At 32.0% G+C, this 25739-nt stretch overlaps 5 protein-coding genes and 2 long non-coding RNA genes across 10 annotated transcripts in view; 2 read left to right on the top strand and 5 right to left on the bottom strand.

Moving 5' to 3' along the window:
- LOC117153495 (uncharacterized) overlaps positions 1-2928 on the bottom strand; it is a 28448-nt gene extending 25520 nt beyond the window's left edge. The window contains exons 1-2 of the mRNA XM_033327603.2: positions 2765-2928; positions 2578-2686 (exon numbers count right to left, since the gene is read on the bottom strand). The gene's annotated coding sequence lies outside the window, so the exon portion shown is untranslated. The remainder of the gene's footprint in view (positions 1-2577; positions 2687-2764) is intronic.
- Positions 1981-9108, top strand: Phyhd1 (Phytanoyl-CoA dioxygenase domain containing 1). Its single transcript, XM_033327076.2, has 5 exons — positions 1981-2139; positions 7351-7494; positions 7578-7691; positions 7783-7933; positions 8026-9108. Exons 1-5 carry the CDS (start codon positions 2119-2121, stop codon positions 8442-8444), a joined length of 849 nt encoding a protein of 282 aa, XP_033182967.1. The 5' UTR covers positions 1981-2118; the 3' UTR covers positions 8445-9108.
- LOC143302824 (uncharacterized) lies at positions 4384-6035 on the bottom strand. Its single transcript, XR_013058634.1, has 3 exons — positions 5761-6035; positions 5006-5679; positions 4384-4899 (listed from the first exon to the last, which is right to left on the bottom strand). It is a non-coding gene; the product is annotated as an uncharacterized LOC143302824 (long non-coding RNA).
- Positions 8533-13791, bottom strand: Swt1 (Swt1 RNA endoribonuclease). 3 transcript variants are annotated; one of them, XM_033327065.2, is made up of 12 exons: positions 13516-13791; positions 12663-13281; positions 12348-12554; positions 11838-12271; positions 11493-11729; positions 11189-11419; positions 10861-11115; positions 9744-9936; positions 9550-9665; positions 9306-9463; positions 9102-9242; positions 8533-9027 (listed from the first exon to the last, which is right to left on the bottom strand). In XM_033327065.2, the coding sequence occupies exons 1-12, from the start codon at positions 13645-13647 to the stop codon at positions 8793-8795; spliced, it is 2958 nt and encodes a 985-aa protein (XP_033182956.1). In that variant the 5' UTR covers positions 13648-13791; the 3' UTR covers positions 8533-8792. The 3 variants fall into 3 exon arrangements, with proteins under 3 accessions (XP_033182956.1, XP_033182957.1, XP_033182958.1); XM_033327066.2 differs by having other exon boundaries at positions 12348-12527; XM_033327067.2 differs by having other exon boundaries at positions 13400-13537.
- A 247-nt stretch (positions 13792-14038) lies between these two features.
- On the top strand, positions 14039-18573 carry Nbr (exonuclease mut-7 homolog). Of its 2 annotated transcripts, none has more exons than XM_076619260.1 (13): positions 14039-14381; positions 14456-14596; positions 14785-14969; positions 15050-15288; positions 15351-15532; positions 15604-15789; positions 15860-16057; positions 16138-16287; positions 16367-16645; positions 16849-16997; positions 17096-17479; positions 17567-17748; positions 17828-18573. In XM_076619260.1, the coding sequence occupies exons 1-13, from the start codon at positions 14216-14218 to the stop codon at positions 18198-18200; spliced, it is 2814 nt and encodes a 937-aa protein (XP_076475375.1). In that variant the 5' UTR covers positions 14039-14215; the 3' UTR covers positions 18201-18573. The 2 variants fall into 2 exon arrangements, with proteins under 2 accessions (XP_076475375.1, XP_033182961.2); XM_033327070.2 differs by having other exon boundaries at positions 14040-14381; positions 17558-17748.
- A 119-nt stretch (positions 18574-18692) lies between these two features.
- Positions 18693-22032, bottom strand: Spg7 (SPG7 matrix AAA peptidase subunit, paraplegin). The gene is made up of 9 exons (XM_033327075.2): positions 21631-22032; positions 21306-21572; positions 21022-21238; positions 20643-20948; positions 20394-20562; positions 19962-20314; positions 19387-19883; positions 19185-19310; positions 18693-18999 (listed from the first exon to the last, which is right to left on the bottom strand). Exons 1-9 carry the CDS (start codon positions 21796-21798, stop codon positions 18874-18876), a joined length of 2229 nt encoding a protein of 742 aa, XP_033182966.1. The 5' UTR covers positions 21799-22032; the 3' UTR covers positions 18693-18873.
- Positions 22033-22788: 756 nt separating this feature from the next.
- Positions 22789-24060, bottom strand: LOC143303420 (uncharacterized). Its single transcript, XR_013059657.1, has 3 exons — positions 23897-24060; positions 23413-23740; positions 22789-23259 (listed from the first exon to the last, which is right to left on the bottom strand). It is a non-coding gene; the product is annotated as an uncharacterized LOC143303420 (long non-coding RNA).
- Positions 24061-25739: the final 1679 nt, after the last annotated feature.

Below are 25739 nucleotides of genomic sequence, written 5' to 3'. Positions count from 1 at the left end.
GTCCCGTCAGCTTTTTTGCTCGTTCCATTTCGGCAATCGCGACGAATAATAACTTTTTGCCTGACATTCTCAAACAGATATTTTCAAATAGGACCGTACATTCATAAATTCTTAATACTCCGATCAGTGAAGATACGCGTTGCCTTTAATACTTTTGTGTCGCTTTTTCTCATCTAACATCATTTTCTAACGATAGCAGAAAAATTTATGTCATGTTCAAATTTTAAATAAACAAGCAAAACTATATATCTATATATATATTTTTTTTAGATAGAGACGAAAAAGAAAAAGAAAAATGGAGAAAGAGGAAGGTGTTAATTCGGTTTATCACATTTGGATTCTGAGTAAACGAGAAAAGATATTATATTGTCCAAAAAGAAAATAAAAAGAACAAAAATGTTCGTTTAATTTATCTCGTTTGGATTTTAAACAAGTAAGAAATAACCTACGTTGTCGAATAGAAATAAAAGAGAAAAGTGGTATCTGACTATCTCTGTTTCTATTCAACGAACTTTTTTGTGAATTTCTGCAACGTTCTTGAGAATACTTTTATGAAGAAAGCTGTATGATTTAACGAGTACGTAATTCGCCGATTATCAACGTCCAATTCGTCTGAATCTCAATTGGAGAGACTCATTTCATTCGAAAAACAAATGAGTAACAACATGGGAATTCGTTGCATCTCGCATATTTTGGATCGAAGAACAGGAAGTTTATAGAAGTCGAGAGCAATTGTTATATTTTTATTCGAAATTACTTGTCTTCATTAATATAAAAAATATTGTCGTCATGCTTTGATAAAATTCATATGTCGTTATAGTAAGAATGGACAAAAGTGTCAGGATATATTATTATTCAGTATACGTTATTATTCTGGATATCGAGATCAACGTAGGACAGTGTGTTAGAAATTTTCTCCGGATAGAAATGATTCTGAGGAAAATGTAACGTGGGAGATTCTGTTGATACTTCGAATAATTGTGTCTTTGGCTGAGTCACGTTTAGAAAAGAAACGATGAGGTAACGTAAGGGGTAGCATTTAGGCGGAACGTCTGAGTAAATTTAGTTCAAAATAAAAGCTAAAAGCAAGCGTGAGTAACAGGAAGACTGTTCGAGTTTTGAGTGAAGGAAGTTGATTCATTGGTAAATTTGAAAATTGACTGTAAGAGAACAGATTAAATTGTAAGCAGTAACGAGTTTAGGATCTATCGTTAGACCTGTATCAGCCAATAAATTTACAAAATTCCATATCGTACGACTGTAGATACGTGTTTTACGTGAATTACTATTGAAATTTATATTATGTGAACTACATAAATAAAGAATATAAAATAGTATTTTCCTACCATAAAAAGTCCCTTAAGTTTACAAAGAATACGAGAGAGCCGTCGTTCAAACACGATTCATACATCAATATTTTTCTTGAGCCACCGAAAATTTGCTTATTCGCTGAAACGGGAGCGCGATTGAGAGATAAAAATTCGAGAACAGTAACGGCGTTAAAAAACAAAGCACCTTGGGTAGGTTAAAATATATGGCAAATAATAATACAACCGTGTGTAGAAGCATTCCTTTGGATTAATTTTAAACGCAGAAATCATTCCATCATAACCATAATAGCCAAGTCTGATACCACGCGGTATATACTAATAAAATTTCAAAATGCTTCGTATAATGCACGTAATATATTTGTAAAAGATGTCTACGAATGTTCTAATACTTTCGCGAGTTTATGTATATACATATATTTAACTCAATATAATATATTTGCCCCATAATGACTGAACCGCGTAAAAAGTTCATAATCGACGCATGCGTAATCGCGTACACGTGTTAAAGAAGCGAGCCAATGGCATAGCGTGGCGCGTACGCGTTCAAATGATGACTCGACTCGACCCGACCCGACCCAACACGACTCTATACGATTCGGCGCCGCGTAGGCCGACTCGATTCGATTCCACACGACTCGACCCGAGTCAACCGTCGTCACACAGCCTTCGCGGTTCACCTAGTCATTTCGTAGTAGCATTCAGTCGTGGACGCGGACGTATAGGGTCGCTCGACTGCGCAGCAAATCCCACCGACCAGTCCGAGACCGGCTGTGACGGACATAATAGGATGAAGGATATCCGCTCGCAGGTGAGTTAGCTGCTCACGACTCCGTTACCTTGTTTCGAACAGAAGTCAAGGTCCGACAGAATGTTCGCGCCATAGCGACCACGTGGAACTTTGCCGCGTTTAAATTCTCCGATATTCCGACAGTCGCTTCTTATCTTGTCAGTTACATACATTTTGAAAATCATTTTTCTTCCTGTCAGTCGTTAATTTTTTTTATCTTTGCATTTTATCTTGTTTTGTATTTTTGTTAGAATTTGTAGGTAAAGAGAAAATTTGTTAACGTACGATAGTATACAGTGAAATTTGTATTTTTTTGATTAGAAGATAGATATTGTGTTCGTGAAGTGAATGTAATATTTTTGTTGGCTCTTCTTGTGGCTTTGTTCGTGAAACTTGGCAGGTACAACGTAAGATCAGATAAGATCGTATAAATTCAGCTCGTGTTTTTAAACGACTTACCTTGCCTCTTAATAAGCGTTCTACCTTTTTTAGCGTTGAGATTATTCGTTTAAATTCAGTTCGTGTCGCCGACATTTTAAGTACTTCTCCACAAATTCAATCTTTATTCCTAAAACAATATTCCATATTTACTAATCAACATATATCTCAGAAAAGCAAATTTCGTATAATTAATGTAGAAAATTACAATCTCCTCCAAGTTCAACCATCCAATTTTTCTATCGGAAATTAAACTCCCATTCGAGATACCATGGAACGCGAACACACTGTATCAAAAAATTACGCTCGATATCATAAATCGTCTCGACGATACATCGGAGTCTAGAATAAAAGCGACGAAGACTCGGTATTCTCGTTTCGACTATCTACGAGCATTGAAATATTCTTTGGCTTGTTTACAAGTAGCGGCCGCGTCGCGAAAGAAAAACAAGTAGCAGTCGATCGATCGCGATCCTTAATCGCCCTATCAAAGGTCACCAGGCCTCGTTCGCCGATCGAATGATCCGGTGTACGATCACGACGCTATATACGGGCTCGCTAAAAGCGAATCCCAACGACACAGTGTCTCTGTCGAAAGGGAAGAGACGACGAAATCAGAGCTGAGAGACCAATGGCCGGTGCCGTTATCGGAGAAGACTGGCATAATCGAGCCCGACCTATCGTTTCAGGGAGGTCAGCATCCTTCTACTATGGACCACGTCCCAAACAAATCGATATAGAATAACGTTAACCGTTCTTATATATTCGTGAAAGTATTTGAACGCTTGTAAATATTTTTTATGTTTATATTGTATATGTTATGCAAAATATTTTGAAATTTCATTAATATTATGAGTCTCAACTATCATAATTATTTTGGCAATGTTTGAAATAAGTCCGAAAATGTATATAGGAATCGCAAGATATTTAATGCAAGTAGGTATATAGTTAGCAGAGATCACAAAAGGATTTAATAAAAGAAATAAATTCTTTTGCAGATGATTGCACGTTGAAATGAAATTGTTGATATCTACTGAATAATGGTAATATTTAAGTAATTTCTGTTAAGTAATTAACGTTTTTAAGACATTTGTATTATTAATCCTTCGTAACTAAGATTTCATTCGATCACAAGAAATTATTCATTTGTATACTACGCAACGTTATTGATATATCTTCGTAGAATCACTGTTACGCTTAGGTTTTACGCGTATAATTGATCGATTTGAAATATTCCATTGCGGAAAGTAGTATCAATCTGCGTTACTAGTATTTGTTTTCTGTACCTATTCAGAGCGTCTGACAATTGAATAAATTGTTTTCATGGAAATCCTTCGGAAGAATGATGACATTCGGAATGTTGTACAAACAATAACGAGTGAAATAATTTACCTAAATTGTGATCGTTGCATAATTTATGTCACTATTATTAACAGACGACTTTCCGGCGGATTCATCGCAATGTTTGTTGGTAGAAGTGTTTAAGTAGTTAACTAACTGTTTGTCTTGATAATATTACGATAATATTCAATATTTGTAATAATGAAACGATCTGTCAATTTATTCAACGTTTTACCAACACACAGTTATTATCTCTGCAATTAATACGCTTGTTAAGTACATCATCGTTACTTCTGGCTTTATTTCACTAATGCTCGAAATTCGCAAATCGTGTAAATTGTGTCCAAATAATTTTGTACCAAGTTAAAATCGCGTTAGCGCATAATTATTCTTTATAGAAAAATGTGGCAACTCATTTTATCACAGCTTTATTTTACATAGGTAAATTGTACATTATATATGTACACATAATCATGAATACAAAAATACATCATGATTTAGAGTAAAATTTTAACAGAGGCAGACAAATACGACCGCTAGATTGCAGATATTTATGCAAAGTCGTATTTTTGTCAAACACGATTGAAACAACAGAATCTAGACAAAAGTTTATTTCACCTAATATCACGATGAGAACTCTACTTTGTAACCCTGCGCATTTTTTCATCTTTAAATTTCCCTTTAAATAAATGCATAAAAATAATTGCATAGTCTAATTATTATATTTATATATATATATTAGACATTAATATCGTTATTAACGACAATATAGTCGGTCAAACAATTTCCAATCGCTGATCGAGACATATATAAGTCGTATATATAATAATCGGATGCACGTGGTCAACGCTGTGATCCGGCGATCCATTTTTAGATTCCGGTTAAGGTGACGATTAAACGACCAAGGGAGGCCAACGCGTATTACATCCGTGTTCTTGGACGACGAAACGTCATTCTTGGTCCTCCCACGCGATCTCTTGAAACGGAAATACCACGATGCCTCTAGCAAAGAGAAAGAGAACAGCTAATTTCTTTAATGGGATGTCACGCTCGGTTTAAGAGACTTGTTCACATTCAATGTCCTTTTACTAAATACATTAATAATTACCCATGCAATCGTTCTTCTCTTTAATGATGCGTTTAATCCTTTATAACAACGGAAGATCATTTATCACACTAATTGTAACATCACCTATGAGAACATGAATTTCCAACGAATAAAAAAGTTTCTGAAACATTTATTTAAGTATTTAACTACGAACAGTCTACTTGCCTGTTCGAAAACAAATTTTTAAAGCTTGTGAAACGATAATTACGATAATCATGGACCAAGTTACAGGGATTTGTTATACAATTACATAGTGGCAATCAAAATAAATGAATGGTACTTAAATTTGATAGGAAATACATCGATCCAACGTATATTGAAATACGGCGATTAAGGAATCAATAATATCGTGATTCTAGTAATCGGTGAATGAATAGTTCGGCGTGAAAATACAAACGTCCCGCATTCCCGCCACGTTGCGCATTTCTAATTGCCACTTGGCGCATCGAGCGGCAATTAAAAGTGACGCGCGCTTTCTACAAACTAGAAGATTAATACGCGCATTCTCTGCTCTACATACGCCTTGTTCGTTAAAACACCTCTCCTTACTCTCTCGTCTCGCTGCAGCGTCTCGTTCAAACGCTTACAAACCCACTCTTTTCCTCCGTTTCCTCCTCCTCCTCCCTCGCTAAGATGCAACCGAAAGCGAAATACTACGTGCATCCTCGTGTGAACTGTAATCGCAAGCAACGCCTTTCAAAAATCCGATTCACAATGGTATTGAAAACGTGAATCTTAAAGAATAACGTTTGCACCGTTGTCTGATCTTTTTCGAATTTGTGGAGTTGATCAATGTGAAACTCTTTTCCTGAGCGGTTTATATTTCATCGGTCTGACGCACTCGTCGTATAGAAAGTTCGTGGGAACACACGAATTCATTGTAATCGTAACTTTAATTGTACGTTATCAAAGTGGTGAATGGTGGACGAAGGGAAAGTTCAGATACGGTCTCTCGCGAAAGAACAACTGGGTCCTGGGGTCTCGACCTTACTTTGGTCTAATGACCACATAAAACGCAGACTCGCGGACCCGTGAAACACGAAAGGCTGCACTGTGTCCATTCACGAAGAAGAATGAACGCCTACGCGCGCGCCTTTCTATTCTGGGCCGGACGAATCATGCTCATTCGTCTGATTCAGCCGTGACATGGGATGAGATTTTTCCACGGGCCCCTGAATCTATCCGAATTATTCGATTCCTGTATAGGGAAAGAGGAAAGGTGGGAAAGTCCTGAAGTAAAAAAGAAATTTTAGTTTCGGTAAATCGTTAGTTTTTTGGAAAAGAACTTCTATGTTTTTCCTTGTCTTATTATACAGGATGCGGTCGAATAACATGTACAAGCGAGCACGAGGTGATTCCTTATGAGAAAGTGAGAACAAACTATGCAATAAAATTTTATTCATTTAAGGCATATTTTAAAAGAAAATCGAGTTTGAAAATTTATCAAGTATATTTATAAATGATACATAAGTGTAAGTCGAAAATGAGTAATATATATAATATATAAATAAATAATAAAATTCTTGCGTTCGGGACTTCATTTTCCAGAAAATAAAATTCGAATATATTTAGTTAAGAATCGACATAGTGCACGCGTATGATAAATCTTTAAATTTATTTTCCTTAGAAACAAAGCGTCTTGAGAAAAAATATTATTCTGCATTTTCGACTTATTTTCATACGTAGAATGATCTGCTGTTGATTATTTAGTCCTATCGAGTCTGGAATTAATCATGTTCAAGTATACTTGATAAATTTTCAAACTCGATCTTCTCGTAAACTATATCTTAAATTAAACAATTTTATTGCATATTTTGTTCTTATTTTATGATAAGGAATCACCTCGTGCCTAATTATATATGTTATTCGATCGCATTCTGTATTTATTATCCCTGAAATTAAATTTTAAATAGCTGGAGAATGAAAAATGTCGTCAAATAGATTACCTGTCAAACTTGAAAAATAATTAGGAGTAAATTAAAAACTAAACAGGGAAATGGAAATGTTTATACTTATAATTGTTGTTGTTGACGTTCGAATTAAATATTTGGAAAAGAAATATAATATAAGAAAAATACCATAAATAATATGAATGTAATTTAATATCAAAAGTGAATAATCGAATTGGTAATGCTTCGGCAGCTCGTTTACAAACTAGAGCCAAGCCAAGCTTGATTTATGTACAAAACAGTTTATGTCCAATGTTATGCTCGTATAAATTATATCAATAGTATTTAGTGCCAAACATATCGTGTTCTTTCGAAAGATACAGACGAAAATGAATCATCCGAACTCGTCACTATTAGCATGATTAATAACGAGATAAAACATTTTCATGTCCACAGTTTGAGAAAAATGGCTTCGTCGTCCTGGAAGATTTCTTTCAACCGGAAGAGATCGACGAACTCAAATCTTGCGGAGAAGAATTCACTACCAACTTACCTCCGGAAAATGAGAGGAAAGTTTTCAATACGATAGAATTGCAACAGGTACGGGTTGAATTAAGGAAATGTCTTATTTATTTAAGTATCATCGACACGACGCTTACATTTCGAATTTATCTATTATCCAGAACAAAGATAAATATTTTCTGGACAGTGGTAACAAAATCAGTGTGTTCTTTGAGACTGAAGCTTTAGACGATAATGGAAAATTGAAAGTTCATCCTCGAGTGTCCTTAAATAAGGTAAAATAGAAGATACTAATTTGAAATAATAATAAACATTTACAATAATTACTTATATAAATATCAAATGTTTCCTTTGACAAAATTACAGGTAGGTCACGCCCTGCACTGGCTTCACCCTACATTCAAAAAATATACTTTTGATGAAAGAGTTAAAGAAGCAGCTTTCCAATTGGATTATCAAGAACCAGCCATTTGTCAGTCGATGTATATTTACAAAAATCCAGGAATTGGATCAGAAGGTAAAGAGAAACAAATATTTCTTACTTTTTTTTTTGTATTCGTTAAATTAATTTAATTTTCAACATCTAAATATAAATTAATTTCATAATAGTAATAATGCACCAAGATGCAACATATTTGTACACGGAACCAGTGAAGCTTGTTGGTTTCTGGATCGCTTTGGAAGATGCCACGCAGGAAAATGGATGTCTATGGATTGCACCAGGTTCTCACAAGAGCGGTGTTCATCGACGTTATGTAAGGAATAAGGATCCAGAATCCAAGGAACTGTTAGTCTACGACAGAGCCGCACCTTGTTATCAGCTTAGTAATTTTCGACCAGTCCCAGTTAGCAAAGGAACCTGCATTCTCATTCACGGACAAGTAGTACATTTTTCACATCCAAACAAAAACGATAAATCAAGGCACGCTTACACGTTTCACGTAATCGAGACACAACACACCTCCTATTCGAAAGAAAACTGGCTGCAACCACCTCCAGGAGGATTTCCAAAGTTGTATAGAAATTAAATTTACAGAGATAATGCTCGATCGGTAGAGCACTGTCAAATTATTTTATTACAAATTGCCAGGGAACATTATTTGATATCTATTGCTATTCTGGCTGTGCATTTTTATTTTCCACCTTGTACAAAAGTTATTTCTTGTATTATAATATAGAAATATTAGTAAAAGTGTTTGTGGTGTTAATACTTTACGTGAAAAAACACCATGCACCGTACAAACAATATTACATTATGTTATACATATGTGATATCTAAACCACTGAATTGAACAAAAGCTTGTATATATACATTATGTAAAACGGATGTAGCTGAATTCAGAAGAATTTTAGTCGGTTTATAACATCTATGTACATCAGTAGTTTGCTAATCTACTAAAATGAATATTGAGTTCTTGGAGCTGACGTAGACCTCTATTCAGTACGTCCTCCTTTCGTTTCACGCAACAATATACATCAAGAGGCTCTATTTTAACATCGTTTAACTTCAGTGCTATTAATGCATTCTCAGGAAGAAACGTTATCAATGTCTGATATAAATGTATCAGTGTTCGATAATCCGTACAAGAATTTTTGACTTGTTCTATTACACTGCAATAAAATATGGTTGTTACTATGTATACATATAAAAGAGTGGTTAAATAATTTATTAATAAACAACTTACGCGCTTAGATTGCATTCTAATTTATTTACATTCATTGCAATTTCTGGTATTGTTTTTTTTATAAATTCTACAGATGGAACTGGATTAGGAACATTGTAATGCAAAGTGCAAGGCATTCCTATTGTTTTGGCTGTTATACCACTGTACATATAAATGAATAAATATCAATAATACATCATAAACAAATATAATTAGAAAACTTACGTCATATCCCGGGCGTAAACATATGCTGCTTCAAAATACTGAAAAGCTTTCTGTGCTCTTCGTTCTTGTTCCTCGACATCATTTTCAACTCCGATAACATTACATAGTTTGTGATTATTTATTTGAGATTCATATTCACGACATTTGTCTTTTAACTCCTAAAAAATGATACCGTTAAGAAAATGCAAATTATTTCAGAATACTTTACAATGATATTAATAGAAGAAATTGTGAGAATAATTACATCAATTTTTTTAGATATTCGTAACATTAAAACTGAATGTTTATCTATATTAACCATTTGTGCCAAATCATTAAATTTGTCTAAGATATAACTATTTTCCTTCAAAGTCTTTGGGCCTTAAAGAGAAAAATATTTAAACATTAATAAAAATCTCCGAAACGATGATCTTTTTCAAAATATAGAAACAAAATTACCAGATATATCTTTAAATATCTGTAATAATTCTTTCAAAATATATTCTGCTGCTCTTCGAAATGATTCACTTGTAGCAGCTATCCAATGTTTTACAGCACACTGTAAAACAGTCACAGTTGTCCAAGGTGGTTTTATAATAACATATTTTTCCCAAGATGATCCATATAAAGCATACATTTCTTTACTGACTATCTGTAAAAAAATTACTATTAATTCATATATATACAGGCTGGTTGGTAACTGATGGTACAAGCGGAAAGGAGGTGATTCTACGCGAAAAAAGAAGTCGGAAATATAGAATAAAAATTTTTCGTTTGAGGCTTTGTTTTCGAAAAAATCGACTTTGAATTTTCGCTCGGTACGCGAGCACTTTATCACGTCTCGTTGTAACGGATCTCACTGTAGATCGTTGTCTCCATGAAAAAATTAAAAAAAAAATTTTTTTTTAATTTTATTCTATATTTTCGACTTCTTTTTTCGCGTAGAATCACCCCCTTTCCGCTTGTACCACCAGTTACCAACCACCCTGTATATATGTCGGAGATGAAAGGACACCGGAGCCTTCCCTTTGGAACTTCGGGAAAATCCGTAAAATTATAATCTAAAGTCTACCATAGCCATAATTAAACAATTGTCGTTATTCTATCCAATTGTATTTGTTTGAGATCTGTGATAATGAGCTTGGGCTCGAGGCAACAATCAGTCGCCGAACGTAGCCGCGGTCACGGGATGAACGAGTGTACGAGTTCATTGACGAGTTAACTAACGCCTTACTATCTGTGATTACTCCACGTTTGATATAAATTCCAACTTAGACTTTGACGAAAAATTAAACCAACTATCCCATTGACCGCGGGTTCGTTATCGAGTCTTAGACCAGTGTCACTAATGCCTAATCATCGCGATTCCTTGTCAACTCTGTAATATCCTTATTTGTGTTAATAAACGTCACTTCAACTGCGTAAGAAGATGGATAGTTTCAGTGAAGGTTCATCGCATACCCCAAATCCTTACTCCGATATCAACCCGGACCCGTATATTACGACGATGGTTTGACATATATAATATATTTCTCTTATATTACCTAATTATAACATATATCATCTTTATGCTTACCACTGTTAGAAAGTCTCTTATAACACTTTTTATGTCCTCATATATTTCATCAGATAACTGCAATTCCTCACACATAATTGATGTGGAATTCAAACTGATTCTTTCTCGATTTCCATTATTAGAATTAGACAATGGTTTATTTACATTGGTGGCATTAAGATAGTCGACTTTTTCAAGGGGATCATTTCTTCCAAGTGTCACAATATCATAAATCATCGCTTTATTACAAAGATTTACGTCATAAGATAATAGTACCTGAATAATAAAGAACCAAAATATAAAGTCACATTTAAATATTTTGATAACAGTATGTTATATTATAACTTACCACGGATTTCCCTAAATCACGAATTTGTAAACAAGTCTGTAGAATTTCATCATCTGGACAGTCGATAGAAAATCTTTCTTTATTTTTTGCAACATCTTCTGGTGTTTGACCAATTACGTAAGATTGTTTAGAAGAGAAAAGTTTATTAATGTAATTGATGGCTTTCCTTGCATTGAAACATAATGATATTGGTCTTGATTTACCATTATCGTCTTTAATATAATCAAGCTCCTGTAATAGATTATTTATGAAAGCTACAAATGTTAGGAAATAGCAAAATAAATAAAAAAATATGGAATCTTACACGTATAACAGTCCATGGTATTGTAATTATTGAATGATCATAAGTTTTAAAAATAGCTTCCCTTGCCAATTCAACAGCATCAATATTTGACAGAAAAACATTTGTATCAACAACAATATACAAATGCCTTTTTGCTTGTTGTTCTGATAATAAGGGATATTTCGAAGTATTACTAGGGATATTGCAAGTTGTATTTACATTGTTTTCTGTACAAAGTTGAGTTCTAACAGCTTGAACCTAAATAATGTAAATATAAGCCATACTTTAACATTTGTATATCTATTATTCATTATAATAATCTATATATGACAACTGAATAAAATTTATAAAAGTACTTGACATTACTTCAAACATAATTTTTTCATCTTCCAATGGTTCCCAGTCCATTTCCTCACAAAAAGCATCTTCATAGGCTGACTTTACTAAATCATCTGAAGTTGTTATTAGATTTTTAGATGCATTTGCTGTTTCTTTTACTTTGGGAGGACTTAAATTTGTATTAGTGGCAATCTTATCATTCGAACATCTCTCTCTCAAGCGTTCCAATCTAACTTCCGCGTCTTTATAAACACTTGGCATGGGCATTTCTTCACAAACAGAATCTTCATAGGCCCATTTTATTATATTATCTACAGTTGTTATTGGATCTTTAGATGCATTTGCTGCTCCCTTTATCTCACGAGTATATACACTTTTATTATTAGCAATCTTATTATTTACATGTGTCTCCTCCAAACGTTCCAATCTAACTTGTGTATTTTTAAAAATGCATGGCATGTCTATAATTGTTCAAGAAATTAAATACTAAGAATAAACTTTAATTTATGACATCAAAAACATTGTTACAACACTTACTAAATTTCTTTGCAGGAGTAGAACTTGTAGGACTATTATGACTCAGATTATCATCACACTGCTGTGATGATAGGCTTGTTTTCAATCTTTCCATACGTTCTTTTCCTAAATTTGTTTTCATAGACTTTTGACCTTGCACTTTTGGAATATCTTCACCCAAATTGCTGCTTTTTCTTTTGCCTACCAATATTTTTTCTATTACTATGGCTATGTAATATATGATTTACATTAGTATTTTTTGACTTTAACTTTAACCATGTACATAAAAAAACTATAGAAAATAACATAGTATAACTTTTTCTTCCACATACTAACCAACTTTTGGACCTTTTTGTACTTCTCTCTGGCTTCTGCTTTCTGAGGGAGATGAAACCTCTGAAACACTTTTTTGCTTAGATACATTTTGATTTCTTAACCGTGTCTTAATTGGATTTTCTCCTTTATATATCACATTGCTTCTGTCTTCCTCTGTCTTTTTTTTAGGATTGCTTTTTGATGTCCTTCCCTCTCTTTTTTCTAAAAGTATTTGCATTTGTGGCGTATAAGATTCTTTTGAGTATGTATAAACATCAGTTTTTTGTGACAGTGGACTAATTTTGCCAAGCCTTGAAGGTGGTGATTTTGAAACATCTTTAGTTGATTTGGAACTCTGAGGACTTCTAGAAATAATTTTTTCTCTTTTTTTTAACATTTTCTGACGAATTTCTTTCATTTGAGGTGTTTCCTTTCCTTCATTAGCTTTAGTTTGTGTTTGCCTATGGAAACGTTTAGCAGTAAGTATATTTCTTCTTGTGATCTCTTTATCAGATGCACTCCCTTCAGATGGATTTCTTTCAGAAACAGTAAACTGTGCTTCATTATCTTCATCATTTTGTAAGTTCATTTTTTGTGATTGTTTACGTTTTTTAGCAGATCGACCTAATTTCTTTTCAACCTAAACAAATAATTTTTTACGTTATAATTATAACAGAGATTATGAATTATAATTAAATTATATATGAGAAGTATTACTAGCTAAAAATATGCAAAAATATATAATAAAGATAACTTACTATAATCTATAGGTTAGAACAGGCAGTACAATTTTAAAAGGGCTAATAAAATATCATCCACTTCCTATTACCATTAGTATTAATTAAAAATAAAAGAAAATGAAATATCAAATTACTTGTTCTGTCTGATCTTCTGTCGGGATATCCCAAGATGATTGCTTTGTTTTTTCATTAAAATAATATATTTTATGCGGATATCTCTTTGAATTCCGTATACTCCAATTTTCCGGTAACTTATGTTTCATCATGTTTGAAATAGTCGAAAACCATGTAAACACTACTTTCAAGAAAAATTAAGTCGTCATTAGAGGGCACAAATTTTTTTGTTACGTTTCATTACATTCTCACTTATAAGCTTCAATGATATCATATGCCAATAGGCGGTGACTGATCATAAACAAAATACAGATGATGTCAATCATGTGTTCCAAAATTATGAATTTTAGAATTATAATAATTGTCTTAATAATGAGAATATTTGCAAAATGTTCTCTTTTTCATATTTTATTTATGATTCGATATATACATACACTCTATTTAAAATTTGAAAAAAAATTATGAAAAAAAGTAAATAAAATAATTACAGAAATTGAGCCGTGTAGGGAATTTTAATGTTATCGTTTTACTTCGTGTATATAACAATCTAACTATCGAAAACTTGAGAAATGTGTCTTTCCTGTCGACGTCTATGCGAAACATTGACATAACGTGTCGATACAATTGTTTTTTACCAAGTTTTGTGCTAATCTGAAAGAATACAGACCACAAAATACTTTAGTTTTATTACGTTTTTCGATATATTATTAGTATATAACAATGCAAGCAATGTCAGGCTCAGTTTCAGAATCTAAAAGTAATGATGATTTATTATCAGCGATAGAATTTTTGTCCGCAAAAAATGAAAAAGATTTAACATTTTTTTCAAATGTGGACAAAGCTACACAAGAATGGCTCAAATCTTTAGAATCTATATGGCAATTATGTAAGTGACAATTATATACTGTAACAATAAAATTTATTAGTGATTATTAATTTATTTGTTACATATTTTTACAGGGAAAAAGGGTGATGTTATAAGCAAAACATTAATAGAATATTTTGACAGCGCACCTGATCCATATTTAAGCACAATACGATTATTAGTGAACACTTCAGATTTTAAACATATAAAAAAGAATTCATCATTAGCATTTACAGGTTTATTTACATATAATATAAATGAAATGACATTACTAAGTTATATTTATTATGTGCAAGTATATAGGGAAATAGTATTAAAATTGAGTACACAGTTTTTATACATAGTTATATAGATACTGTTGTGCAGATTACTGTAAAAATTCTGTGATGTTAAAGATAAATTAATATCTCTTTATGGGTTATAGTCATAGAAGAATTTGCTAACTGGTTGAAATTGGAGAAACCAATACGTAAACTGTTCCTAGATGTAGAAATAAAATTAGCAACATTTCAATTAATTATTAAACAAAAAAATATGGAATTCATTAAAATGGTTGCTGTTACATATGAATTCATAGAACACAAGGAGGAATTTCTTCCTATAATAAAGGTATTATTTAGACTACAATATTTAACTTTCCAATTATTATATAACATATTATTTAATTAAAAAATTGTATATTCTTGTAGGAAGTCATTAAGGAAAAAAAATACAAAGAAGCAGCACAATATGCAGTTGTATTGGAATTACAAGATTATTTTGCCAATCCAGAAACATTACTATTACCACTTATTCTGCAGAATAAGTTAATAGTTGTAGAAGATTTTTTAGCAAATTATCCTCATTTGCAGAAGGTTCTAGTCTTGTATTTGGATAATTTAATTGGACCTGAAAATAACATGACTGCCATGTTAAATGATATAATTATGTAAGTTTCAATAATGAACTAATAAAAGAAGTTTTAAGCATAATATCTTTAATATATTATAGAAAACATAATATACCAGACGTAAAGATGGCAACAACAAATACAAAACCCATGACAAAATTAATAGCACGTTTTATCAAAGTATATAATCTTCCACCAGAACTTTGTTCTAATTTAAATAAAAAAAGATGCGAAGGTGGTTTACAGTTCCTCATGTATAAACGTTACGTGGAATCTAGTTTAAGTATGTTAATTTTTTACATAATATAAATCACGGAATAGTGTGAATAAAAGATTAACTGTTTTTAAATCAAGGTACTGCTAGCTGGAGGGAAATGGTAGAAGATGCAGTAGGAAATGATCATACATTACAACTTGCTACAATAAAGATGATAATGAATGCCAAAGATGCAGCTGAAGCTTTATATTGGGCTAAAAAATTTAACGTACCTAGAGAAAAGTGGCCATGGGCACTTATATATGAAGAGGAACAAAATGAATGTGAGAGCAATAATAACTCTTCTTTAATATTATATGTTGTTTCAATTATTTATAAGATTTCATTATGTAGGTATAAATGAAGGACCTTCAACTAGCAAGATGAATGATTTGAATATTGACAATGATCCTATGAATTATCATGAATTGAAATTATCAAGAGATTCTATTAAAGTAGTAAATGATCTTTGTAGTTTTGCAGAATTTCTTGATAATGGATTAAGAGATGTCTCTATTGTTGGTATTGATTTAGAATGGAAACCATGCTTTGGTAATATTTGAAGTTAATGGTTTAATTTCTTTCAGTAGAATGTAATAAAAAATAATTACAAAATTTATTGTAATTATTAGGTACGAAACAAACAGAATTAGCTTTAATACAAATAGCTACCAAAGCTAATGTATACATCTTAGATGTAACCACAATAGGAAACAAGTTAACAGAGTTATGGATTAAATTATCCAAAGCTCTATTTGAAAACAGAAACATTTTAAAGCTTGGTAAGCTTCTTCTAGTTAATAAATGTATATTCTAATTATTATTTCTATTCGTGTATATTTTCATGAATTTATGATATAGGATTTGGAATAGCACAAGATATAACAGTTATACGCAATAGTTTGCCTGCATTTTCAAAAATAAAAATATGTGGACAAGGTTATTTAGATATTGTACACTTATGGAAAAAATTAGTAGAAGATTATAAATTTGTTTTTCCACATGAAAATGATGAACAATTTACTAAAAAAAATTTGAGTAAACTTGTAGAACTTTGTCTTGGACAGAAACTAAATAAATCTGATCAGTTTTCTAATTGGGAACAGAGACCTCTAAGAGAAAGCCAAATAATATATGCTGGTTTGTAATTTTTTTTGCTGTTGTTTTTATTATAATATAACATATTGGGTTGGCAATTAAGTGATTGCGGATTTTGTCAATACCACCTAATGACAAAATCCGCAATTACTTAGTTGTCAATCCAATATATTCTCTTTATTATAATACAATATATATTTACATACAAGAATCAAATATAATAATTATATATTATTATATTACAGCATTAGATGCATACTGTTTGTTAGAAATATATGCAACATTAGAAATTCAATGTGAACATTTGGACATACCATTTTATGATGTGTGTTCGGAAGTGCAACATATACCACATCAATCACCAGAACAAAATACGAGGAAACCTGCACAAAAGGTAGTTCCATAATTTACTGTATTTCTAATAAAGTAGAACTTCTGTTAAATAAATAATTCGTTTATTCTCCATAGTACTTTATAAACATTTTATTATAGTCCCACTCCTTCCAAAATAAAGAATTCAGTTATGATAAACAAAATTTTCAAAGAGATTCGCCGCAAAGAAGATTGAGGAATAATTTCTGGAAATCAAATAATCAAGATCATCATTCTTTTCACAAAGCAATACAATTACCACGAAGAATGGGGTCCATGAATTTAAACAGGCAACATTACAAACAAATAATTAAACGTGAATCCATACCAGTGCATCAATGGCGTGTAGTTTGTGATTCAATGTTAGGTGGGTTAACAAGTAAATTACGAATGTGTGGATGCGATTGCGTTCATTTTGCATTTGATCAAAGAGGAGAACGATCTGTTCAAGTAGCACTTTATGAAAAAAGGGTGCTTCTGACGCGTAATAAGGAATATTTAAGAGTAAGTTCATTCATTAGGTTCATTATTATTGGTAATTCATTATTGTTAATTCTTAATTATTTTAATTACATTATACAGTTTTCACAGTATATACCACCTGAGGATTGTTATTTTGTAATGGCAGCTAATCCTGATGCTCAGCTAAGAGAAGTATTAAAGTACTTTAAAATTATAGTTACACATAGAGACATATTTAGTCGATGCCAAGATTGTAACAGTGATGAATTTGTGAAAGCTTCAAAGCAATTAATGGATAAACTTTTAAAAAGGTTCATTACACATTTTTTCTTCTTAAAACTATGCATTAAATATTGGTAATAATGTTAATAGGATTTTATCTTCTTTTAGTTATGTTAAAATAACACGTAAAAATAATTATAGAATTGATACAAATCCATCAGATCATGTAAACAATACATATCAGTCAGCTATAGCAACGAATTCAAGCAGTAACGATTTACAATACGATACTTTTATGAACAACCAATTGGAACGCGAGGATCGTACATGGATACTTAGTACGAATTCTATGGATGTTGATACATGTTCAACGAAATACCAAGCAAGAATACAAATTGACAAAGTACCAATGAAGGTGTTACAGGATATAGAAGTTTTTTACATTTGTGAACAATGTGGAAAGATATATTGGAATGGTACACATTTAGATCGTGCGCTCAATGGTGCTATTAAGGATCTCATTGTTCCATCTGAGTTTTAATTACTATTACATGTGATATAGTGTTTAAAGAAGTTCAGACTTTGAAAGCACAAATCAAAAGTGTTTTTATTTATTTGAGTCAATAAGAATTATACCTATAATGTGGAATCACAAAAACAAAGATATGTTTAATGTACTTCATCTATTTTAAAAAGTATTTTAATATTATTGAATACATATATAAGTTATCTTAACCTTTTACGTTCGTTTATTTTTATTTCATATCGAAAAATTGATACATTTCATATAGCCTTTGTTGAAATATCAAAAATGGTATGTTATATGCGTTGTATTGTAAAAGTAACACTTCATACTTATTTCTATTAGTTATGGAAAATAACGTACAGTAAACAATGAAATAATTATCTATATATATATTCTTTTTTTATTTTCCCTTTTATTCTTTATCTTTCCCATATACAGCACAAAATTTTAAATAATAAAGGAATAATTTTATATATTGAGTTGATTTCGTAAAATATTTTGTAAAAGTTTTGTCACTAAGTTGTAGTTATTGTTTTATTATTTCTAAAAGTAAACATTACATATGTTATACAAGTGAATCGTTATTACAGAAATTAACATAATAAAACATAATAATAGCATTTCTTCTGTTACATATTAGTACTGTAGAGATATTTTGGAAAACGTCGTATATTTTATTAACATTTATTTATTCCACACCTGAATTATACTCCTCCAATTCTGCAATATTCTTTTTCCCAAAAGGTGGAGGTCCAATTAATGCTTCTATGTCCTTGTATGTCAAGGTTTCTTTCTTTAGAAGTTCTTCAGCCAACTATAAATTCAGGAAAGGAAATTTATTAGATATTTAAGGAGATTAACATAGTTCTATGTGCTGTAGTAGAATAATACTAAATACTCATCAAGCAGAAGGCTGTAATATTTAGTAATTAATGAAACGGTGTCTAAAAAATTATGAAAACTGCTTAGGTATATTATATATATAGTAATCATACATACAGTTATCAATTTATCTTTATTATCTTGTAATAACTTCTCAGTTGTTTTATATGCTTCAACGATTATTCTTCGTACCTCCGCATCCATTAAACTTCCTAGCTTCTTGCTATATGGTTTTTTAGTTTTCTAGTTGATAATTTCAATTGGAAATATAAATCAGTGGTATACTACTACCATTTGGTAAATTATAAATATATCTTACCGTACTCGTTAGTTCTTTATCAAAAGAAAGCAAACCCACAGAAGGACTCATTCCAAATTGTTGAACTTGGAGATATGCCATATCAGTTACTTTTTGTAAATCATTTTGCGCACCAGTTGAAATTTTGTTAAACATTATATTTTCTGCAACTCTACCGCCTAATAGTACACACATACGTTCAAAAAGGTGTTTTGAACTTAGAAGTTTTAGATTTGAATCAAAATACTGAGAAAAACCCAATTGTTTATTTGTTCTTGGTACTACTGTTATTTTAATTAAAGGATTTGCATATTCCAACATCCATGCTGCTACTGCATGACCAGCTTCATGATAAACAATAACTTCTTTCTCAGGAGGTGTCAATGTACTAGATTTTTTCACTGAACCACCCAATACTTTATCAATTGCATACATGAGATCATTATTATCGATTTTAACTTTTTTTTCGTTTGCTGCGTGTAATGCAGCCTCGTTACAGACGTTTGCTATCTCAGCTCCTTCAAAAATACCATTCAAAACAAGAGTATTAAAATAAAAGTAAGATTCAAATAATTTATTGAGAATTACACACATACCACTAAAACCGGGAGTAAGATGAGCTAAATATTTAGCATACTTCATTGGAGTGCCTTCCAATGATAACGACTGAAGATGATAATCAAAAATGTCTTTTCTTTCTTCTAAAGTCGGAAGATCAATTAAAATATGTCTATCAAATCTACCACACCTCAATAAAGCTCTATCTAGAACTTCTGCTCTATTTGTTGAGGCTAAAATAATAATATCCTTTGCCTCTATCATTCCATCCATTTCTACTAAAAGTTGATTTAATGTTCTCTCGGATTCACTGTTAGCAGATTCGCTATACGAATCTTCTCGTTTCTTCCCTATTGCATCAATTTCATCTATATAGATGATACTGGGTGCTCTTCCGAAACAGATAATATAACAATAAGTTTAAATATATTAATAACTGCTTTGTTTGTCAAAATAAAAATCAGTGAAACCTTCTTTTAGCTTCTGCAAATAAATCCCTTACACGCGCAGCACCTAGTCCCCCTATTACTTCAGTGAATTCAGATCCATTCATTGATAAGAATGGAACATTTGACTCAGTTGCAACAGCTTTAGCTAAAAGTGTTTTACCGCAACCAGGTGGTCCTAAGAGTAAAGCTCCTAAAATCAATTTCAATGAATTACAAGAAAAAATATTTCAAAAGAATTATAGATATTAGAGTTATACAAATATAGAAAACCTTTAGGCACTTTAGCACCAAGCTTTGTATATCTTTCAGGGTTTTTAAGATAATCAACAAATTCCATAACTTCTATTTTGGCTTCTTTCAAACCAGCAACATCTTTAAAACGAACACCTTTACCAGAAAAAGGTTCCACTAATGTATATTTTGCTCTTTTCAGAAAGGAAAAACTGGTAAATTGCTTTTTTATTATTGGATTACGGAAGAATATAAAAAAGAACCCAATTGTCAATAATATCTTAATTATCTCTGTTATAGCCATTTCTTCATTCATGTGAACATATCTAATTGAAATTCCATCCTCTAAAAATTATTCAATGAATTTCAGTATAAAAAAATGGTTTATAGATTTATTAAATATGTATGATAATTATACCTGATTTAATGCCAATGCGTTTTTCTATTGCCCTAATTTTTGCTTCAACATCATCAGGAGCATTATAAAAAGTAAGCCTTTTAAACAGGATTCTTCCTTTATAAGTAGCACCTGTTCTTACTGTAGCTTGTACATCATCTGGATAAATCCTAATTTCTTGAACTTGTCCTTTTAAAAGTACTTCATTTATAAAATCGTCCCAGTCCATTCCCATGATCTGGCATAAAATAATAAGTCTTATGAGTAAATATTTTGAACTGTTAATTATTCATTCACGAACTTACTATTGTGTCGAAGATTCCAGACATAATTAAGTAGTAGAGGGCACATATCAAGATCATTAGAGCAAATTTCAGTAGTAGCATATTTAATTCGGATTTTTTAGAGTCTTTATTAGAATTGTCAGATTCATTGGAACTGCGTTGATGATTACTAGAGCTTGTGCTGAAACTTCTTGCGTTACACAACTTTGAAAAATAAATTCTAAACGACTCATTTTTTGAAAGCAGCAATTTCGTCCCACTCAATCCCGTGTGTTTTGTTCTATACGACTAAAACAAATTTTCTAATAATCATACCAGTGTAACATTAATTCATTGAAATAATTACCTGATGTGATAATAGAAAACATAACCCATTCCGTCGGTTATTAAAACTAATATTTCTGGAGATAATGTTAAATACATTGTGTTTCTTTAAATTATATTTGAACAAATATCCAAGAAGTTTTCGTGAAACGACGTACTGTCGTTCGGAATATATTATCGAACTCTGCATGTTTGTATCATGCAATATGAGATCACATGTGTTAACCCATTTGTAAACCTAATATATAAATCACAACTGTAAATTCATTGCAAGTTAATTATATAGTAATTATTTTGGCGAAATTCCAATATTTAGATTAACAGATGGTATTCATTTTATAACTTGTTCATAGAGTTATATATATACATGAGTTGTTATGTGCTTTAAAAGTTTCGTAATATCTTGCAATATTGCAAAAACCAGATGAGAAAATTGGATATTTTAGGTAGATTCTTTTATCTACTGTTACATTTATTAATAAATTTTACTTAATTGACTTTAAATGTAATGATTCACTGATATAAAAATATACTAATCGCTAAATAATTAACATGTTAAAGTTATTATAAATAAATTATAAAAGATGCTACGACCATTAAAAAACAATTTTGCAAATACATTAATTAATATATAATCAAAATTAACTAAAAATAATTTATTAGATTAATGACATTGCTAAAATGAACAAAATCAAAATTATCCTGTCTATGACAACGACAATATATTATCTATATTATCTATATAATCTATCTATATTATCGACGGAAATCGAATTCCATATTATCGACGAAGACAGAAATTTATATTATCGATAAACTTACATACATATAATTGATATAAGTCGGTAATATATCAATAATAGGTAATATTCATATAAAATATCTGTAATTTAGAAACTGATTTACCTAACACTTGCCGTGTGGTGTGCTTTGTTTTATTTTTTATACAATTATTAAAAACGTATGTAATATCAGATCGTACATTGAAAAATGACTTATTAAACTTATATAGGAAATTAGTTATTAAAAGGGTATCATCTTTTAGTTATTAATTAAAGTTTATTTTTACATATTTCAAAATTTAAATGTAAAAGATAGGAGTATATCAACAGGTTTTCAATGTTGCATGCATTAAAAATTGCGATGTTTTTGAAAGTGCCCAATGTTAAAGCTTCAAAAAAATAGTGTTTTATAAAATTTTATGTAACAAATAGATAAGCCTTAGAAAGATTCATTGTAATCACAGAGTATAAAAGAATCAAAGGTGAGAGGAGGAAAATAGGAGGGGGAGGGAGAATGAAAGAGAAAAAGAGGAAGAGAGGAAAGGGAGAATGGTGGAAGCTGGCTGAATATTTTTACCCAAGCCTGTTAACTACACTCTGTTATTTTATCTCACGTACGCAGTTTTTCCACCACTACCATGCCGTTACGCAGGAATATAAGTTTTAAGGCGTGTTTTGATAGCGTCAGGGTGTGTCAGCTGGGGCTTCCTACCTAATGGATCACTTCTTCGTTTATTCGTTCATACTTTTTGAAGTATATGACCCCATGATACCACGAACACTGATAATTTTAGTTATATCGTAATTATTTGTAGATGTATAGATTTGTGTTATTTGTAGAATTGCACATAACGAAGGAAGAAACTTACCTAAAAAGTAAAAAGTAAAATTAATTTTGATCGATTCTCGTTTATTTAATTATAAGATTTAAAAATGCACGGTTTACTTTAATTTATTAGATTGTTCCGAAAATTCATAAATTTGTAATCCAATATATTATTATCAAAAATCTATACAATTACCGAAGAAATCTTATAGAAGTGCTGACTAATTAAAATTAAATCGATGCATGCTTTCTACGATATGTTCATATTCCTGCAATTGGAGCTGGCAAAATTCTTGATGACAAAGTGCTGACAATTACAGCTCTATCGCTTAAAAGGCGTGAAAAGGAAAGGATAAAAGTGGTTCATCGCGAACGTATATTTACGTAAAACAATATTTTCGTTGGCTTTAAGAAGGTGGCGACAGAGTATTTCTCTCTCCCTCTCTTTCTATTCCGACATACTTCAGTAAAGAGTACAAGAAAGATACGCGAAGACATCGTCAATCGTCGACTTTGCATTTTACCTTTGACATACGTACAAATATCAAATTACTAGTGTGTTAATTTTTCTCCCTATTTTATATCTCAAGGCAATATGGTATATCTATAGACTTCAAATACCAATATATGTAATAAAAAAAAGACATAGTGAACTTCTAGAAACTGTATTAAATACTTACTTATCATTATACGTAACATTACTTGCAATTATGAATTATTTACAAGTACTTCAAAACATCTTTTCTCTGTGAAAATCATTATTAAAGACAATAAAATTTATGCCAATAATACAATTAATGTTTTTTTCACGAATAGACAAACCGAGTCGAATGATATAACCTAAAAAAATTGTTTAAGAAGAAATAAACGTAAAGAAGAAAGGCATAGAAGGAATGATACTTACGCTGAAAAAGGAGGATGGAACCAATTGATTTGTTAAATAACAAACCATGTTGTGTTAGGTTTGCTATGATAACCAAATAACGTCACGGATTGTGGCCAGTGTACAACTTGGTTCATTCAGTTCCTCTTACTATGCGGTATCCAATTCATTCATAAATTTCGTATACAAAAATATCAAAGGATTCAAATACTCACTAGTAATGAGTCATTACATCGTATGTAAAAATGCTTCTTCCTTAGATATCATTTTCTTTTCCTTCATTTCCGGTTCTCCAGGAAAATAATTCTCAAGGAAATATTTTTTGTCCATGAAACTATTATCGGTAATGGATCTTTCGTCGGGATTAGTGTTCCCGCGTAAATGTGGTTAATCAGAGCCTGAACGGGCTTCCAGAAATCCATTTCACGTAGCGTTCACGTAGCGACGCTACGTATAGGGAGAGCTGCAAGAACGGACGTTGTTATTACAGATGCCACTCGTTCAGAATCCCGGGGTATATTTCAAACAAAAAGAAGCCTCCTTCCAATCCGGAAGAGTGACGCCTAATTTTCGGGATCGTGAGTTCATAGTTTTCTGAAAAAAGAAAAAAGAATGACCAACGTACATTAACCAGGAATTTATTCTCTAGCCTTATTGTTATCATCAGTACTATCAAATTTCAAAATCCAATCGACACACCGCAAGATGCCACCACCGACAACAATAACAGCCTTACCTATAAAATAGAAAAAGAACCCGACAAAGTGATAATTGCGGATAAAAGGCGAGAGATGTTTTTCTTCTAGCAAAATGGCCAGATCCCGGAGCATCCAGGATAAAGACAGACGAACAAGTTTGTCGAAATGTTGAAAATAGGAGAATGAATAGAGGAAGAGGAAGAAACGATAGGAAAAGAGAAGAGAAAAATGGAAGGGGGAAACGGAGGAAAAACGAGAGAGAGAGAGAGAGAGAACACAATAAGAGAAAGGAAGACGGGGTGGGCAGAAGGAATTCGTACTGAAATAACACTGGATGATTGTGGTATTGTCAACCCTGGTAGTCGTGCGTGCTTTCGCGTTTCACTCCCCTTCTCCACAACACTACGTCCTTCCTCTCTCTCTTCAGCCCCTCGAATCGTGTCTTGCCACCCCTAAAACTCGTACTATCCTACCTCTAGCTCGGTTTAGGCACTAGAACGTAGGTGCTACCGGATAGAATAGACGGCGCTGCTAGAAGGGATGGAACAACACCCCGTTCCCACCGATTCTCCCCTCTTTCAGCGTGTGGCCGCCTTTTTCTCGCTCGATCCCTTTCCTGTTCGCCGGCCTCCACTATTCCATTCCCTAAATGCAGCCAATAAAAACAACACCACGCTTTGCCACGAGAGCCACCGCAGGAGAATCGAGAATATAGTGAATTATAAAAATAACACTGCGAAACCATCGAACAATCGGTTGGTTCAATAGTCGTTCGTTTCATTTCTGTGGCTCGCGAAAAACCTTCCCATTCATGTCTGGTGACAACTGTTCGCCGCCTCCCTCTGCTTCTTCTAGCTGCTTGTTTATCTTCTTATTGTGCGCGGATCGGTGAAAATTGCTGAAAAGAGCGCCGAATAAAGAATAAGGAATGTTTCGATATTT

This window comes from Bombus vancouverensis, chromosome 1, assembly GCF_051014615.1.
Source record: "Bombus vancouverensis nearcticus chromosome 1, iyBomVanc1_principal, whole genome shotgun sequence".
NCBI lineage: Eukaryota > Metazoa > Arthropoda > Insecta > Hymenoptera > Apidae > Bombus > Bombus vancouverensis.
This window is presented reverse-complemented; position numbering and strand designations above follow the sequence as displayed.